We start from the raw sequence: 17,799 nt of genomic DNA on the forward strand, positions 1-17,799 counted from the left end.
ATTACAGATTTAGTGACGTGGAAATTTATGTTCATTTGAAACCATGAACATTTACAGTAACTTCATTCCAAGTAGTGAGCCACTGACCTCCAAGTCAAGCTATTTTTTAGCCTGCATGGAGATGACTCAATGGGTGAGGGCACTTGTCACAAAAGCCCCATATAAAGGTAAGAACTGACTCTCAGAGTTGTCCTGATTTCCACATGTGTGTGTGTGCACATACACACACAAACCCTGATCTCTATTTACACATACGCACTGACCTCCATTCTTGTGCACATACAAGAATCTTAAAGTGGATGTATGATTGAACTATCCAGCACAAGTTGAACATGTGTATCATAGGTATGTATATTGTAATCACTAAGAACGCCTGTTAAAAATGGAAATGCTCTGCCTGACCCAGAGTCACCAGTGTTCTGTCAGAATCCGCTCAGGGTTTTCTTTCTACAAAGGTGTTCAGATGCTTAAATTTGTGATTCTTTAACTTATTACTGAGCATTTTAAATTTCTCCTCTGTTTTTCTCACTATAGAGACTGAGAGAAATTAACAGTATGATACGGACTGGAGAGACTCCAACTAAAAAGAGAGGGATTCTCTTGGACGACGGAAGTGAATCACCTGCAAAAAGAATCTGCCCAGAAAATCATTCTGCTCTGTTACGTCGTCTCCAAGATGTAGCTAATGACCGCAGTTCACACTGAGGTTAGTGTCCAGGAGGAAACGTCGTCACATCAACTGTTTAGTGGGACTTAATGCAGGCAGGGTTATGGAACCTTGCTCCTTAACCCAGGTCTAAAAGGGAAGCGCCTCTGACTCGGTGTGACAGTAAATGCCTGTTATTCCATCAACCAAGGGGTAGAGGGTAAGAGCACCAGGAGTTTAAGGCCAACCTGAGCTAAATAGCATGTCTGAGGCCAACCTGGACTACATGTAACCCTTACTCAAAAACAAAAAGTGGAAGAGACATTTTGGTAAGAAATCAGACTTATTCCAGTATCCTTAGAATATTTTATTCATCCCAGTTGCCTCTTTCTCTATTTAGTGCTTACCTTCAACACTGTCAGAATCCAAACCTGGATTTTTTTTTAAACTCTGATAACTTTTATAAGTACTGAAGAAAGCAAATCTTTAGAGGCCTTTGTAGGCAGAGCCCAGTAGAGAACTATTGAAATTCGTTCCTGTTGGCATATGGTTAGGTCCAACCACATGTGTTAGGATGAAAACACCTGAAATGGTTACAAATGGAACAGGGATGGCCTGCAAGTGTCCAGGCATTGGCCTAAGGCTCCTGAACTTGAGCGTCATCCGTTCCCCAGTAGGTACGGTTCCCCAGTGTGAAAGTCGTGCAATGTCTGAATGAACCTGTGTAATTGGTGGCACTTTAGGGCTGTAAGATGCATAGCATTGTGACCCAGGTTTTGCTGTATATTTATGGTGGCATTTTCTACAGTGTGACCTTTAGTCAGTACAAGCCTTCTAGGCTTAGGCTAAACAGCTAATATTTTCTTTAATGCTCTTCTTAAAGGACTGCTGATGTAGTTACATGGTCCAGGCACATGTAAAACTCTCCCATTAGTGGTAGTGGTATTATATAGGGATCATTTAACTAAATAAAGATTTTTAGATCAAGTTGAATTGATAGTATTTGAAAAATTATGACCCCTTCCTTTTTGGAAGTAGTTACCCAAAAGAAAGTATCTTTGAGGGTATTCCTGGAAGTTAAAAGAATAGGTTGGAGAATTTAGGTTTTTATTAGTACATAGTACCATTTATACAAATTAGAAGATTATTTAACAGCTATTGATTATCTACACATATCTTTATTAATCATTACTGTCATTTTTAAAGTTAGATTAAAAATCCTAAGGAGAAAATTCAATTGTAAATTGGATCAGTATAAACAAAGTTACTAGGTAACTCCATACTGCTCTAAAGCACCCAGCTGAGAACCTCCAGCCTTGCACTACCAGAGTAGTGCTGTGCAAAGTACTTAGAACACCTCTTAGTACCGCTACTGTATTTTATATGAAAATATGTGTATTTTTCAATAAAGCACTTATAAATTAGTCTCTGTTTAGTTATATTGAAAAGGAGCATTACTTTCCTGCATAAATGACAATCATTTATTGGTTTATTTCATCTCCACTAACACATCGGTCATTCACCATTTAAATACCTGACTTCATCAGAAACCGTTTGAACACTTTTTCCTGCCATAAAAATACAGTAATTTGCCTTTAAAAAAAAAAAAAAAAAACTATTAACAAGCATCCTGCTTCTGCCTACTTTCCTAATGCTTCTGAGATAGATGTTTACAGCAAGTCAGCAGGCTGAAGCAGTCTTCTACTTGAAAGTGCTGCACTCTGGAGTCTGTTCTCTACACCTTCTTCACGGCCTAACATATGTACAGCTGAAACTACCAACTCCAAACTATTCCATAGTTCTCATTTCTCTCTGTTCTGTTAGTTTTAAGTAAACACAACTTACCTCTAACATATTCAGAAAAATACTTAAGCCTCAAGGTCCCCAATAATTTGGGAGTACTGAACTAGCTCCACCCTGACACTTCCAACAGAAGTAACGCTTCACTTAATGAGAGGTCTCCACAACCTGCTGTTAGAACCTACGAATACACCACACTGATAGCCAGTCACTGTCACGCGGTTTACTCTTCAGGCAGTCCTTTGCCATTAGTCAGCTTTAACTAGGCCAGAGTCCAGCAGGAAAGTGCATGGTGCACCAGATCCACCATCTCTTAGGTTGCTACTGTTTTCTCTTCTTTACTGAAAGGTTGTACTGAGCCAGGCTTTACCCATGACAGGCCAGCAACATGAACACTTTTATTGTGCTGTTCGTCAGGCTTCTTCTAGGCACAATCAAAAACAAACATTAAAAAAAAAAAGGACTGATGAGGAAGCTCAGAACCATACTGACTAGTTTCCCCAAGCTCTAGGTAATGGTGGCTTCCAATGCAAACAGTTAAACCAGGATATCCATATCAAAAATGGTTATGTACTTACTTTCTGAGTCAGCATCTTTTCTCTGGCCTCATCATGTACAGAAGGGTTCCATGGAGAAAAGCTTAAAAGGTAAAAGATATTAAAAATAGTTTAGTTTCTAAATACGTACAGCATTCATTTTTCAATAATTAAGATAATTCTAATAAGAAGGAAAAAAAATTAGGGTTTCTCTGTGTAGCACTGGCTGTCCTGGAACTTGCTCTCTAGACCAGGCTTAGCCTTAAACTCAAGCCTGCCTCTGCCTCTCAAATGCTAAGATTAGCAAGGGGTGTGGGGTGCAGGCACATACCTAAAGCGCAGTCTTTAATCAGTTTCGAGCATGTACACTGACCTTATCTGGTAATTACCTCTTATAAACAAACTCATCCCTGTAGGCCTCATACCACCCTTGAAATATTTAAAGATGAAGAAAAGAAAGCAGAGTGAAACCAAGTAACAGCTTTGGATTACCAAAGCGTAAGCACAAATGCCAAGCGGAGCTCACAAGCAACACCACAGTATGCATCCACCCATGTCCACAAAAGCTCTAGGGACCTCCACCCTTCCATGTTCTCCCCACCTCACCTGTTACGGTGTGAGGGTGGGTCTCGTTCAGTACCAGTATCTTTCTGAACATGTCAGAGGTAAGTTGTGTTTACTTTTTAAGAGAGCAGAGAGAAATGAGTTTGAAGTTAGTGTTTTCAGCTCTGCTTATGATGATGGGCCATGAAGAAGGGTGGAGAGCAGCTCACGCTGCTTTCTGAAAACTCACATGGAAAGATGGAAAAGCACTTGACAGATTCTCAGGAAACCAGAGTCACTGAGTATATTACTGACAGTGTAAGCCGTGCAAAGCTTTAGGTTTAAGGCCAAGAGCCTGAGTAGCATTAGGAGTTGAGCTGACAGAAAGGGAAAAGCTCTAGGCTAGTGTATGTTCTTCCACAGCCTCATTCTGAGCTCATCTGGAGAATGAAAATATAAAGGACACACCACTTACCTAATGGCATAGGGGTCTTCTATCTTCGGCTGGTCAAACAGACGAGCAGTACAGACTTTAACACTGTCAACCACTTTACTTTTAAAAAGCTGAATGTCTTTTTCATACCTGGGTTAAAAGTTTTAAAAAATTACCAATTTATCTTAACTAATAAATAACACACTTAACTAAGTTAATAATATACTAAGTAAGAAAGTAAAAGTCACATACAGTACTGCAGCCTCTGGGTTTAGGGGGCTGGTTGTGTCGATCTTGTAGAAGACTCTTCTTGCATACATTAACACCTGCCATATATGGTTATGGTTCCGCCTGCAGGGAGACCAGGCATGGTTACTGCGGCTTGTTCTCATGGCCGTGCTACTACAAGACACACCGATGCACTAACCTCCACTTTGCAAATGCTCTTTTCACATCCAGCTCACCAGAGGTAGGATCAACTAGCGGGTGAAAGACGGGAATATCAAACAGCAAGCGCTGTATGTAAAGAGAGAGACTTCATTGAGTGACATCATGCAAAGGGCCCTTAACTGTGACCATTCTCCTCTTCAGCATGGCTCCCAGCCTCTCACACACACACCCTGAACAGAGGCGACAGAGAACCAACCCACTGTTGGCTGTGGGAGACATCCAGATTGGACTACAGGAGACTGAGGTCATTACAGGATTTATAGTCAGGAGAATCAAGAAATCTATTAAGTCTTGCTTCCCCTCAGTGAGTGAAGCTCTGCATGGGCTCAACTGCAGTTCTACTTACTGGACAGTCGCCATCTGGGTAGTTATCAGGAATATACACCGTAAACTTGAATACGCCATCCTGATACAGCCCGTGTCGTATGAATATTACTCCAAACCACACTGCAGGAGAACATAAGCATGCTAAAGTCCATCTGTGTCAGAGGACCCCACACACTGTAAACGAAAGTCTAATCTGCATCTTACCTAATGCAGAACGGTAAGATGGCTGCACGTAGACTCCTGGCAGCTTCTGTTTCACGACCAATGTACTAGAGCAAGAGCAGTGAGGTGATTAGCTTATGCAGATGCCAGCAGCTCTGAGTCAGGACACCCCACATTTCTGAGACAAGGCAGCATGCCTCAAGGGGCAGCTTGTGCCCAAACTATACAAACGGATCCATTCCAGTCTTGCACCTGAATGTCTCCTAGACCATCACCCTCTTACTCCTAAAACAATCCACAGAGAAGCTCAGGCCAATACAGGGTTCCAGATTCAGGAAGGCAAACAGGGACAAGGAATCATGTTTTACTCTCAGAAACAGATCGTTTTGGATATTAAAACTGAGGTAAATGAACACATTTAGTCCCAGCACTTAGAGGCAGGACGGGTGGATCTCTGTAAGTCAAGTGCAGAGTCAAGTCTCTACACAGGGAGACCCTGTCTCAAAAACAACCACCCATACACCTACACAACAGCAACAAAAACCCCAGGAAGATTTTGATAAACGTATTTGTAAAATTGTTGCTCTGATCATTAAAAACTAAGGAGTTCACACATTCAAAAAAAATTAATAAAAATGTGGTATTTTGGGGGTGGGGAGAGCTTTTTGGGCATACTATATTTGTACTACTAAATTAAAAGTGAACTATACTGAGTCCAGAGTTACCATCACTTAGCTGTCTTTGTGAGTTGGTCTCATTGGGTCATGTGGCAAGACAGGCTTTAGGTAGTGTTGCTTGTGGAGACAGGTGTCATTTTGAGCTTCCAAACAAAGCTGACCTCTTTAGGCCTTGTTGCAGAAGGTGAATGCCGACACAAGGCAAGACCGAATGTCATGGCAGAATGATGCCACTGTTTTGGTTGGTCCCTGTGATCTGACACTGAAAAGGCCAGTGTCACTCTAAACAAATTTACATGCAATTCCTGCAATGTCTGGAGAAATCATTTATGGGGCTTTTTAAAAGATTTTACTTTTGTTTTTTGAGACAGGGTTTTTCTCTTAGCCCTGGAACTCACTTTTTAAAGCAAGATGGCCTCCGTCCCTCCACCCAAGTACTGGACTACAAGTGGGAGGCACCATACCTGCTAAGATTTATTTTTATATGAGCATTTTGCCTGCCATGTATGTAAATGCACCATATAAGTCCCTCATCCCCATGGAGGCCAGAAAGGGTCATGAGATCCTCTGGAACTGTAGTAACAAATGGCCATGAGCTACCAAGTGTCAAGTGCTCCTAGCTGCTGAGCCATTTCTCCAGCCTGACCCTTGTTTATTACCTAAGTACATCACATTTACTTCTCAGCCTTTTCAAAGTTGTATGTGTACCCCAGGCTGACCTGAATGCATGACAGACCCTACTGCAAGCATGACAGGTAATCATTACCTTTCAAGTCCCTGAGATTTAGAGTACAGAACCGTGGCTAGCAGACAGAGCGACCCACAGAGACAATGTCTGTCGGAAAGCACAGTTTTGTATTTAACACAGCCAGCTTTCAGTCAGCACAAAGGAGCCTGTCTACCTCACTGCTCAGCCTCAAAACACAAGGCAGCCATTATAGAGTGAAGAGACCACTGCTACACTACACTGAGGCCTCACTCCCTCTGACCAGTACAGCATCAGTACCCTGGGAGGAGACTCCCTCTGACCAGTACAGCATCAGTACCCTGGGAAGAGTAATCAAGATGCTTTGAAAATAACTGAACTACAGAGAAACGTAAAGATTATAGAAATTAAGAATTCCCCAGATGTTCTGTCCCATTAACAGATGATTCTAACTAACTACATGGTACTTGAATCCTCCTGTGTTGAAAGTGTGTCTTCACTACTGGCATGCTGACAGTGCACAGTTCCTGCCCAGCTCTGCTCAAAGGTGGGCTTGTGACAGTCATGAAGTCCAGCCTTTTACTCCTAAGAAAGGACATCTGAGGGTTCTGCCAAGTAAGTCTTCTAATTATTTGCCTTCTGACATATAAAACAACAATATAAAATTATAAGTACTTTTCTGAGGGCTGGCCAAGCTAGCTCAAGGGGTAAAGGTACCTGCCACCAAACCATGATGACCTGAGTTTAATTCCTGGAACCCACATGGTAAAAGAAGTAACTACAGATGTCCTCTAACCTCCACCTGTGCCATGTGCTCCCACATCCCACCAAATACACCAAATAAAATGTAATTTAAAGGAAAAATGTTAAGTACTTTCCAGTTTTCTCTTCCAAGTCAATGTTTCTAGCTCCCTCACCTGCTGACAGCTGCTCAATGACCCTTCCCTACCGGAACCCCTCCCATCTGCAGGGGTGTTTCCTAAAATGTGAGAGCGAACATGGAGCCCACACTCCCAGACACTGCCCACTTACTATAGAAAGCTCTTCCAGTGAAATGTCTCATAGAAGGGAAGACTGAAATTAACCTACTAGGTTCCTAATCAATTGTGTGTTCTCAAAAGCCCTGCCTTCCTTACTGTTCTCCAAAGTGGAGCAAGCTGGGAACAAGTCTGAGCTGTAAGATTAATTCCCGAGTATCAGGAGACATGATTTCATTCTGAACTTTCAGGGATAACATAACTGACCAGTCATCTGTAAAGGACTCACAATTCTGCAAGAAGCGAATATTCCAGGTAGAAGGGTCCGTAAGAGGCATGGGTGCCGTTTGTCGACTGCGCTGCTGGGGCAGGAGATGTAGGCTTCGATATGGGCAGAGCATTTTTGGGAATAGAAGGTAGCTGTTTTTTGGGTGCACTTCGTGGAGGACTGGTTTTCACATCCCCTGCTAATGTCTTCTCTTCACCTTCAGCTCGCTGTTCAAGATGAAATTGTGAGAGCATTTATGGCAACTCTGAAAACAGAGCACACTGTTAGCTCCATCCCAGCTTCTAAGTTAGAGTTGCTATTTACATAGAAATCCTACCATGATTAAGATGCCTTCAAATCCCTTGAGAAGGCAGGTCATAGAAGGAGCAAACAAGACTAACCAGGACTGACGCAGTAAAAATCCCATTAGCTGCATCCCATAAGAACAACGCAGTCAAGCCTTTCACACGCAACTGAAGCAGGAAAGCCATTAACAAGATCGGACACATGCAGATACTACAGAAAGCTGGGCTGTGGAGTTCACAGTGAGCAGGACAGATGACTGAACAGGAACAGGAGGCGGGGCTATTATCTCGCTTGCTTAGGTCACATTGATCCTACCGTTGCCACACTTGGCCTCCACCACGCACTGCCATCCTCAGTCAAAGAGCCCAAAATGACCAGAAAACTAGCATCTCACTGGTGCTTCCCAATCCCAAGTACAACAAAGGCTACTTATTTGTGGTATAAAAATTATTTGCACAGGAAAAAAGGTAATAATGTTGTTGACCTACAGGTGAAATTGAGCTTTTAAATCACTACTTGTATATTTTAAGCTTTCCTAAGAGAAAAATGTAATTTTCTTTAGATTTTATTTGGGGCCATAGCATACATACAGAAGTCAGAGGACAAACTCAGACTTGGCAACAAGTCCTTTGTCCACTGAGCTGTTTTGCTAGCCCACATATATGTGTGTGTATGCATATATATATATATATATATATATATATATATATATATATATATAATTACATATATAATAATAATATATATATAATTTTAAAACTGCATGATAGCTCACACTTACAATCCTAACACTCAGTATCCTAAGGCAAGAAGATTGCTATTTGAGGTAACCTAGACTACAGAATACCAGGCTATCCTGGGATAAATAGCAAGACTCAATCTCTAAAAAGTAAAGAAAGACATTTTAAATTTAATTTTCCCAACTCGTGGTTGACTTGACAGAATGTGTCACAAATCTCACCATGCATAATACAATCTAAATGAAATAACACACGGATCATTAGAACTCTGATGTGAGCTCTCAGCCTAAGAGAGTTTAGTGAACAATTTAATGAACAAGAGTGCCTTCTCAAAAATAAAGCCAAGTAGTTGTTTGCCGCAGCTTGCTGGCTCTGCTATAGTCTGTTAGCTCCTTCTGGACCAGTCACTGTTGTTGACTATACCTACTTTGCGCACAGAGCCTGCAGACATGCTCCACAAAGGGTTCATAACGTGCACTCCAAACAAAGACCTTCAGTGCTGTGTCATCAAACTCTTCTGTCCTCAGCATTCACGCTGCCTTGAAACAAATGGGAAAAATGCAAATATACCAACACCAACAGTTAGGACAGAGCCTGACACCCTGGGCACAGTATGCCAAGCAGTCCCCAAGTTAAGAGGGCTGGGAATGTCATCAGAGAGCTCTACGAATAAATAATCTCTTCTCCACACCCTTCCACTGCAGACCCTAAGTGCTTCTCAAAATGAAAGAGTGTACATAGCTAAGCATGCTAACCTGAAGTTGAGAGGCTGAGGCAGGAGGATGCAGAGTTTTAGGCCAGTTTGGATTACACAGTGATACCTACTGATACAAAAGCAAGCAAACAAAATCATCTTCTGAGTACCAGGTTCCTGACCAGCATTTATAATAGTCAAGGTCAAGAGTCAGCTTTGCTTTACAACACAGACATGGATCCTATAGCACAGTATGGCTCCTATAGGCATCTGACTATATGCATGCGCTCTAACACCTATACTCAAGGTCTGTCACTGTTCCCACCATCAAGGTGAGTGACTAGGAATGTCCTAGATGACTTGTCTCAAGCACAAAACTAATAGCCAATGAGTTAAGAAAAAGCATGAACCCAACAATAGTGTCATACTCCCTTCATTCCAACAGATGGATCTCTGAGTCCAAGGCCAGCCTGGTCTAGAGATTGAGTTTCAGAACAGCCAAGGCTACACAGAAACCCTGTTTCTGACAAAAGGGGATGGGGGGGGGGGGAGGAATGAGTATACCTGTATCAAGAAAGGAGGGTAGAGTCCTGTCCCTAGTACAAGAAACTGTCCTTTAAAGAAAAGAAAACAAAAACTATGTGCTCCAGGTTAGTCAAGAATTTAGGATATGGTCCAGGCTAGCCTCAAACTCCCAGTCTTCCTGCCTCTGCATTAAACTACAAAGAATACAGGTAACAGGTATTCCTAGCAAAAGGAGGTTTGCTTAAAGGACTAAAAATACAATATCAAATTCTGCACTATTAGCCACCTGAGAAATTTCAAATTTGTGCATTCATGGAGGGTTCAAAGGAGACTTCGAAGCTTCAGGTAGTGGATAAGAAACTGGGTTTCAATGATCACAAGATAGGTGGGTGACTTGGTAAAGACACAAAAGCATCCAGCCTAGCTGTTAGGATCTCTTCCCAAAATCTTGGGAGTTTAAAAAGGTGGCTTCTTATTTGTATCCCTGAAAAGCTGAAGGTGAAAAGGGTCAAAACTTACATTTCTAAGAAGCAATGCTATACCCGTATCTCTAATCAGCAGTGACTGTGTTCTCTGGTGTACATACAACATCCATGGGTGGGTACCAGCAGTGCCCGGAACTGGGAAGCCTGTGCTTCCCAAGAGACTGTGTCATCGGTAACTAAACCAGAGGATAGGGATCCCACTTCTCCACTTACTCGCTGCCTTGCAGCCAAGTAAGACTTTGCAACCCTGCTTTTAAAGGTGCCCGTCACAAGAATACATAAAAAAAAATGAGGGATGGGGTATGTTCCTGTTTGGTTCAAATGAAAATCATAAATTTTTTTTCAGGACTAGTAACCCACTGCCTAGACACGTGTTTTATCAAGGTTCTTCACCTCTTGAGAGACATAACGTTTCCTACTTGTAAATGTACTGGCATTGGGTACCTTTCATGTCTTCTGCCTTTAAAGATTCAGTACATGGCCCTCAGTTCCTCCAAAGATACCATGCGCCATCAATCGCTGCGAGATTTTTAAATGGTTCCAATAGCAGCATAAGCACAAGAAACTGTAGCCAACTTTTCAGAAACTACAGTTTGCTAGATGAGCAATCTACCATAAGCATAACATGTCATCGTTCGATAGTAATGACAGATATAAGGAAAACAGGCTCCATCCTTACTCGCAGAAAATACCACCAGACCTCCTGCTCCTCTCTTAATTAAAAAAAAAAAAATGATTACGTGCATTTATACTGCACAGCTGAGCGAAGTCTGCATCTTCACCTGTGCGACGGTGAGTATACCGCAGAGGGCCAATGAGACATGGCTACCATCATTCCTCTGTGACACATAACATAGGTCCTAACTAATGTATCACCCCAAAAAGGGTTTACAAAATCCCACATTAAGGGGCTACCAGACAGGACCGAGAAAAAGTAAACAGCCCGGGCCTCGGACAGCCCGGCTGGGCAGCAAGCTGGGCCAGGCACCCTCGCCAGGGGCACAATCCTGTCTTCGGAGCACGTAGAGAATCTGGACAAACCTGTCCCGAGGTGATGCAAGGCTGGTGCCCGGCCCTAGCCTCGCAGCTGGTTGAAGGCCGGCTGGGCCCGCAAGTCTTCAGCCGAGGCTGAGAGCCTGGGGCTTCATGGCAGCCCCTCACCAAAGTGACAGAACCCAGCGCGAGTGGGGCGGCCCGACCTGAGCGCCACCGAACCTGCCAATCCCTTTGCCTCCGAGGCGGCGCAGCAGGTGCCTGCAGTGTACAGGTGCGGCCCCGCCCCCGTGTCCCCTCGCGGCCGCCGTCGCCCCAGTCCCCAGGGCACCACAAGGAACCGACTGCCGGGCCGCGGACACAAACCCTCGGTCCTGACGACTTGGAAGCCACGAGCCCAGAGGTAGGATATTTACCTGGACGCCCTCAGTGCGGAGCGCTGGCGGCCGAGCGCCACCGCGAGTCAACAGCATCTCTGGCCGTAGCGCAGCCCAGCCCCTGCCGCTCCTCTCCCGCAGAGCCCCGCCCCGCCCTGCCCTCCGCGAGACACGCCCTGAACACGCCCCAGCCTGGGAGCTTCCGTTCAGATGCCGGTGGCGAGCGGCTCTCTTGCTGTCCATCAAGGACGTACTTCCGGAAGGTGCTGGGAGTCGGCTCTCCGTCCTGCCAATCAAGTTAGCGCCGCTCGGGTGGGGTCGCGTTCGTCCCTCCCTTTACGTAACAGCACTCAGGGAGAGCTGTCAGTCAAAGAAGCTTCAATCCCTTGGGAGGCTGGGACGGAAACAAACAGGCACCCGGCAGTCATTGGACGTGGCGTGTGTCAGTCACCATGGATACCCGCCCAGAGGTTTATGCGGCAGCCACTATACCAGTCTCTAGCAGTGATTACTGGTAGCTCTTAGCTCTGCAAATCGCTGATTAGTATCCAAGCCTGGACTCCGAGCCGCTGACTGGAGAGGGAACTCTTCAGCTCCCTGGTGGGAGATATGGGATTTATTAATAAATTTGCTTAAAAGACAATAAGTCACACAGAGTAGAATTTAGCTAAGGTAGCGCTCCTTTAAAATAAACCCAAGGTTATCAGGCTTGTTAAAAATAATTCTGTAGGGCTGAAGAGATGGCTCAGCGGTTAAGAGCACTGACTGTTCTTCCAGAGGTTCTGAGTTCAGTTCCTAGCAACCACCATGTGTAATTGGATCCGACCCCCTCTTCTGGTGTGTCTGAAGATAGCTACAGTGTACTCATATATGTAAATATTAAAGAAATAATTCTGTAAATGTTTGTTCCCAGGGATTGACCTCCATTAGATTCCATTCCCTTAAACAACCCTTATATACAACCATTAAACCCATTGGCCATATCAAGGAACGTGTCTCTAACAGGGAGACAAACATCCTTAAGTCTTGGCCTGACATAAAACCCTGTTTCTTCCTGGTGGGCAAGATGATCCTTGGTAACAACTATTATTGAACAACACTGATGTACTTAAGACATAGTTCTGGCAATGTTTTGCTGTGTAAGTGTCTCATCTGTCCAAATGGCCAGACTTGCAGCCTACAGTCTCTGTTTATACTGAGGCCGGCACCCCTTAGTCCCTTCTTGTTACAGGATATGTCTGGCATACCCTGCCCCTACCCTAAATTTTTCCAGCCTGGGAGCTGTGCTGCCCTTTTCCCCAGATGCCTTTCCCTGTGTAACTCAGCCATTTTGGATGCCTGGTGTGTTCAGTCTACCCCTTGTCTCTTGGCTGGTCTCTTAGCCCAAGCTGCCTCTCTTGGTAGCTCCCCTGTAGCTCTCCCATCCTGTATTTCCTTGGATGACCCAGCTCAGTCTGGCTGTGTTCACTCTCCCTGAAGTCTCTGCCTCTGACAATGCTCTCTCTTGTATCTACAGTAAGCTTTGTCCTTCACACCTAAGAGCACTCACTTCCTTTCCTTTTTCATATCTTTTTGTCATTCAGAAGGCGGGTAACTCCTGGCTATTAGCCAGAGCCAGAAGCACACTATTCTTAAATAGCTTTTCTATGTTTTTCCCCCCAGAGTGTATAGATTGAAATCTCCCAGGAGGGCTTAATTCTCTGCTTCAGGAGATATACCCATTTCTGCAGCTGGGGGTTGGGGAGAGCTTGCCTCTAGCCAGCAGTAGGAGCCCCTCCACAGATCTGTCAGGGCAGCTTGAGAACCAGGGAATCACGGTGTCACTAAGGTCTCTAGCACAGAAGTTGCAGGCCTTCTCCCATGGCAATGTGTAGCCCACATAGTTCTTGAATGCTGCTCTCACTTTGACCTGAAACACGCATGACCTTCTCCTGCTCAAATGCCTCCCACTGGGTACATTTCATGCTCCATAAAACCCAACGGCCCCTAGCTTTCAAGACACCCTTTTCTGGCCTCCTCCTTCCTGATGTAGCCCAATTCTGTGAGAGCTGCCATTGGCCTTAATCCCCCCAAACCTGTAGTGGGACAGCCCTCTACTTCACCACCCTTCCCTGGGCTCCTCCCTCCCCTCCCCCCCTTTTCTAGACCCGACATTTGGGTCTACTTCTGTCACCTCATTTGGTGCCTTCCACTTGGAGAAGTCTTCCCTGAGTTTACTTCTTCCATTTCGGTCACCTCTAAGATGCTGGTAAATGACTTTGACTGAGTGGCAGGGAGTCAAACTCCTGATGGCCATCCCAAAGATCGCTTCTACACTCCAACTTCCTCCTCAAGCTGAAAACAACCCTGAGCCGCTTCCTCTGAGTCAGTTTGGATATATTCAGGAATATTCCAGTGCCATTACACATTAGTACTAGTCTTAAAAGGCGAGAAGACTGGAAATCTTTTTCTCTGGCCACAGAAAATCTCCTTTGGAATGTCTTTAGCCCAGTTTCTCCCTGGGTGGCCATTCTCTGCTGAGAGTACCTCTGATTTCTGGCTTCCCCAATTCACTGTTCTTGACTCATAATTGATTCCTCAGGGAAGATCTCTCCACTGAGTTTGTTTCATGCATGTACCCAACTACATGTCTCACATTGGATGCACAATCCCAGCTACTGTATGTAGTGAGGAGAGGGGTCCCATATTCTGAGGTGGCGCACTATGCATCTCATGGAGTGGCTGGTAAGAAAATAGTTGCAGCTGGGAGGGTCCCAAGGGCTAGGCAGAGACTGAGCTGCCACAATTATGAGCAGAATCATTTATTTACCTTGTTCCCCTGGATTTTAGGGAGAGGAGACACTATGCCACCAGAGTTCAGAACATGTCACTTTCTGTGTAGAGGAGACCCAGGGGCACCAGAAGCTAGGAGGAGACAATTATGTGAGTTTAATGACAGAGATGGGGAACTGAATGAGTTCTGGAGTCTTTAAAGGCTAAAGTGGAGAAAAGTAAGCCATAGATTAGCTATGCAGTAAGAGCTACGAAAAGCAGGCTTCGTCATGAGATGATGATCTAGGTGTTTGGGTTGAGTTACTGCCTGGCTGGTCAGACTTGTGCCATGAAGCATTTGTAAACCCCAAAACACTACTAAGAAGACATTTCCAATGTAATCCCATTAGAGTCTTATTACAAACACGAGTTTGGGCTTACTCCCCACCAGCCCATGGGACAGTTTGGTGAAACAGCCCCAGAACTCTCATATGGACAAGGTTTTATAGGAAATGGAAGTAAGCGAGAGAGGGTGGAATATCTATTGTAAGCCAACAGGTGGGTGCTCTAAAGCAAGACTGTATACAATCATGGATGGTCTGAAAGCATATTGGAAACAATCAGACTAATCTTTGATTAACTGTTGCTAGGAAGTAGCTAGGGAGGAACTCTGGCCAAGGACATGCCGTGGGGTTCTTCCTGGTACATGGGTGCAACTTGGGTTCAACTGTAGGCCAAGTTCTCAGGCTTTCTCCTCCTCCTCCTCTTCCTCCTCTTCTTTTAAGATGGAGGCCAGTTCTAAGATGGAGTAGCTTTGGCCTTTTATTTTCTCCTTCCTATGGTAACTAGAAGGCCCAATCATGGGATTTCCCGAAGCTCACCGGCTTTGTTCTGGGGGGTCTGGTAGTGACTTTTCATCATCATAAGTTGGATAGTCCCAAGTCTTTCTTTCATGAACTGGACTGATTTGTTTAGAACACAGAGGCCAAAGGGAAGGAGCAGAAGTATAATGAACAGGGGGCCCAGCAGGGCACATATCAGGGGTCAGCCACAGGGAGCTGTTGGACCATGATTCCAATCAGCCTTGTGCCTGTTCTCTTTCTTTTTCTCTTGGCTAGGCCCTCTCTAACTTTGGCCATCAGCTCCAGCATAAAAACAATATTCTTCTTGGAGGGCTGCACATAGCCTTTCCTGTTGCATGAACAGGCAATCCACCCCCCTCCTATTTTGGAATACTATCTCTGCCAGGGAGACCAGAGAATCTTGGAGATGAGAGATTCCTTTTTCTAATCTCTCTATATCAGTATCTATGGCCTCTCTTAAAGCATCGTAATGTTTTAATAACATCAAGGAAGCTATGCTGGTCCCTGTGCCAGGCACCCCCAGTCCTATGAAAGTTACAACTGAAATTAGTTTTTGCTTGGCTCTTGTGGGGACTAAACCCAAGGTTCTAGGATTGTTACCCAGGAAATCTAGGACTTGATTATCTCTTAGGACTTTTTGCCCTGATGTAGTATAGCCCCGTGGATGCATGGAGTAAGCCCTACAGGCTTTGGTGGGTGGTAATAGTTATTAATCATGTGTTAGTCAGGGTTTCTATTCCTGCACAAACATCATGACCAAGAAGCAAGGTGGGGAGGGAAGGGTTTAGTTCACATTGTTGTTCATCACCAAAGGAAGTCAGGACTGGAGCTCAAGCAGGTCAGGAAGCAGGAGCTGATGCAGAGGCCATGGAGGGATGTTAGTTACTGGCTTGCTTCCCCTGGCTTGCTCAGCCTGCTTTCTTATAGAACCCAGGTCTACCAGCCCAGGGATGGCACCATCCACAATGGGCTGGACCCTGCCCCCTTGATTACTACTTGAGAAATGCCTTATTTTCTTGATCAGCTGGATCTCATGGAGACATTTCCTCAACTGAGGCTTCTTTCTCTGTGATAACTCCAGCTTGTGTCAAGTTAACACAAAACCAGCCAGTACATATCATTATCTGGATTTACCTTGTAGGTCTGGTTACAAAGGTGGCTATAGGCCTAGGGGACTGTCCCTATACAGGTGACTTTCTATGACCTATAAGGTCAGTCTAGCCTCTGTACTCACTGGGGTTCTCAGTTTCAGTAAAGTTTCCAATCAGGGCTATGCCTTCGAAGTAGGGTAGTCTTATCTCATAATGTAGCCAGCATGGCTCAGCTAACTCAAGTCTGGAGGCATCGGTGACCAGAAAAGACTGAACTCTCGTAATCCAGAAGAGGTCAGGGTGATTATTACTCAGTCTTTGCATTGGGGCCTTATTAGGGGAAGATGGGTATGGGCCCTGGGGTTGGATTGGCATTTGAACCCTCAGAGGTAGTAGAGGTGGAGGTTTAACCAGCAGGACATTGGGGCCAAGAACAACTGGGGGTGTCTGAACATAGAGTCGGATGGTGGACAAGACTCTAGGATCTCTACCAGTAACCCAGAGTCTCAGTTCCCCGAGTCTTACTGGTAGGCCTTTCAGTCTTCCTGTCATCATCTGTAAATCTAATAATAAGGGGATTGCATTTCTCCCCACAGCCCCAGGTATTGAGCCTAGTCATGGTGATGAGGTCCTTGTTGGGGGCCTTCAGTATACCCAGTGAGCCATGGATTAGATATGGGGTAAGAGCTACTAAAAGCAAGCATCATCATGGTATGATGATCTAGGTGTTTGGGTTGAGTTACTGGCTGGCTGGTCAGACCACTCAATGAAATGAGAAATGGAGCAGGTTTGGTGGGAGGTTAGAGGGCTTTCTGGTGGGGGTAGGGGTCAAGAAACAATGAGTAGTTAATTTTTCCTTCTTTGTGGCTGATTCAACCATGCTTTTGTTGAGGCATTGACACTGTTTTGAAATTCCCTGTCGGTTTCCTAATAGGAAAAGATCATACTTCTGACATTGGATATGTCTGGCCCAGCTGTCCCCAGGCCCCTCACAGCTCCTTACCTGAAGGTATGCTGCTCACCAAGAAGGGCATGGGGCACTATATTTTGCCCCTCTCGGTGCAAACCATTTGATGCAGGGCAATGTGCTGTTTCCTTTGGGAGCTGTCATGACTGGGGTCCAAATTTCACACCAGTCAGAAAGCTCTGCGAGGGAGGACCCATGACCATTGGGCTCTCCGGTGTTTTTCCATATCCAGCCTCAAGCCTTCAAGGATAAAGTATAGGGATCAAAAACCACAAGAAAGGAAAAAGCAACTCAAGTACATTGATACACGCCACCCTGCCCCTAAAGTGGCTTGAAATGGCTGTCTTTCTTAAATGCAAGAGGGAATTGATTTCCAAGGAGACCGAGCCCAGAGAAGGTGCAGCACCTTTCAGAAAGGAGAGTGCAGTTCTTGTGATGGCAGACAGCGGTGGTCAGCATGGCCACATCTGCAAGGAACTAAG

At 44.8% G+C, this 17,799-nt stretch overlaps 2 protein-coding genes across 6 annotated transcripts in view; one reads left to right on the forward strand and one right to left on the reverse strand.

The window, feature by feature from the left end:
- The window catches only part of RBL2 (RB transcriptional corepressor like 2), a 45,016-nt gene extending 43,051 nt beyond the window's left edge, over positions 1–1,965 (forward strand). The window contains exon 22 of the mRNA XM_080937057.1: positions 535–1,965. Within this exon, the coding sequence (XP_080793183.1) occupies positions 535–705 (171 nt within the window). The 3' untranslated portion in view covers positions 706–1,965. The remainder of the gene's footprint in view (positions 1–534) is intronic.
- Positions 1,966–2,113: 148 nt separating this feature from the next.
- AKTIP (AKT interacting protein) lies at positions 2,114–11,812 on the reverse strand. Of its 5 annotated transcripts, none has more exons than XM_080937063.1 (10): positions 11,685–11,812; positions 9,063–9,110; positions 7,547–7,752; positions 4,940–5,004; positions 4,755–4,855; positions 4,386–4,474; positions 4,211–4,309; positions 4,001–4,108; positions 3,025–3,085; positions 2,114–2,870 (listed from the first exon to the last, which is right to left on the reverse strand). In XM_080937063.1, exons 2-10 carry the CDS (start codon positions 9,099–9,101, stop codon positions 2,760–2,762), a joined length of 879 nt encoding a protein of 292 aa, XP_080793189.1. In that variant the 5' UTR covers positions 9,102–9,110; positions 11,685–11,812; the 3' UTR covers positions 2,114–2,759. The 5 variants fall into 5 exon arrangements, with proteins under 5 accessions (XP_080793189.1, XP_080793186.1, XP_080793188.1 ...); XM_080937060.1 differs by having other exon boundaries at positions 8,999–9,106; positions 11,685–11,786; XM_080937062.1 differs by having other exon boundaries at positions 2,114–2,867; positions 8,999–9,110; positions 11,685–11,786.
- Positions 11,813–17,799: the final 5,987 nt, after the last annotated feature.

The sequence above is a fragment of the Micromys minutus genome (genome assembly GCF_963924665.1).
Source record: "Micromys minutus genome assembly, chromosome: 24".
Lineage (NCBI taxonomy): Eukaryota > Metazoa > Chordata > Mammalia > Rodentia > Muridae > Micromys > Micromys minutus.

Coding starts and splice junctions, on each gene's coding strand:
- AKTIP (XM_080937060.1), bottom strand. CDS start 9,040: ATGAACCCTTTGTGGAGCATGTCTGCAGGCTCTGTGCGCAAA. Junction 4,109..4,210: donor AACCCAGAGGCTGCAGTACT/GTATGTGACTTT, acceptor CTTTTAACCCAG/GTATGAAAAAGACATTCAGC. Junction 3,086..4,000: donor GAAGACCCCTATGCCATTAG/GTAAGTGGTGTG, acceptor TTACCTTTTAAG/CTTTTCTCCATGGAACCCTT.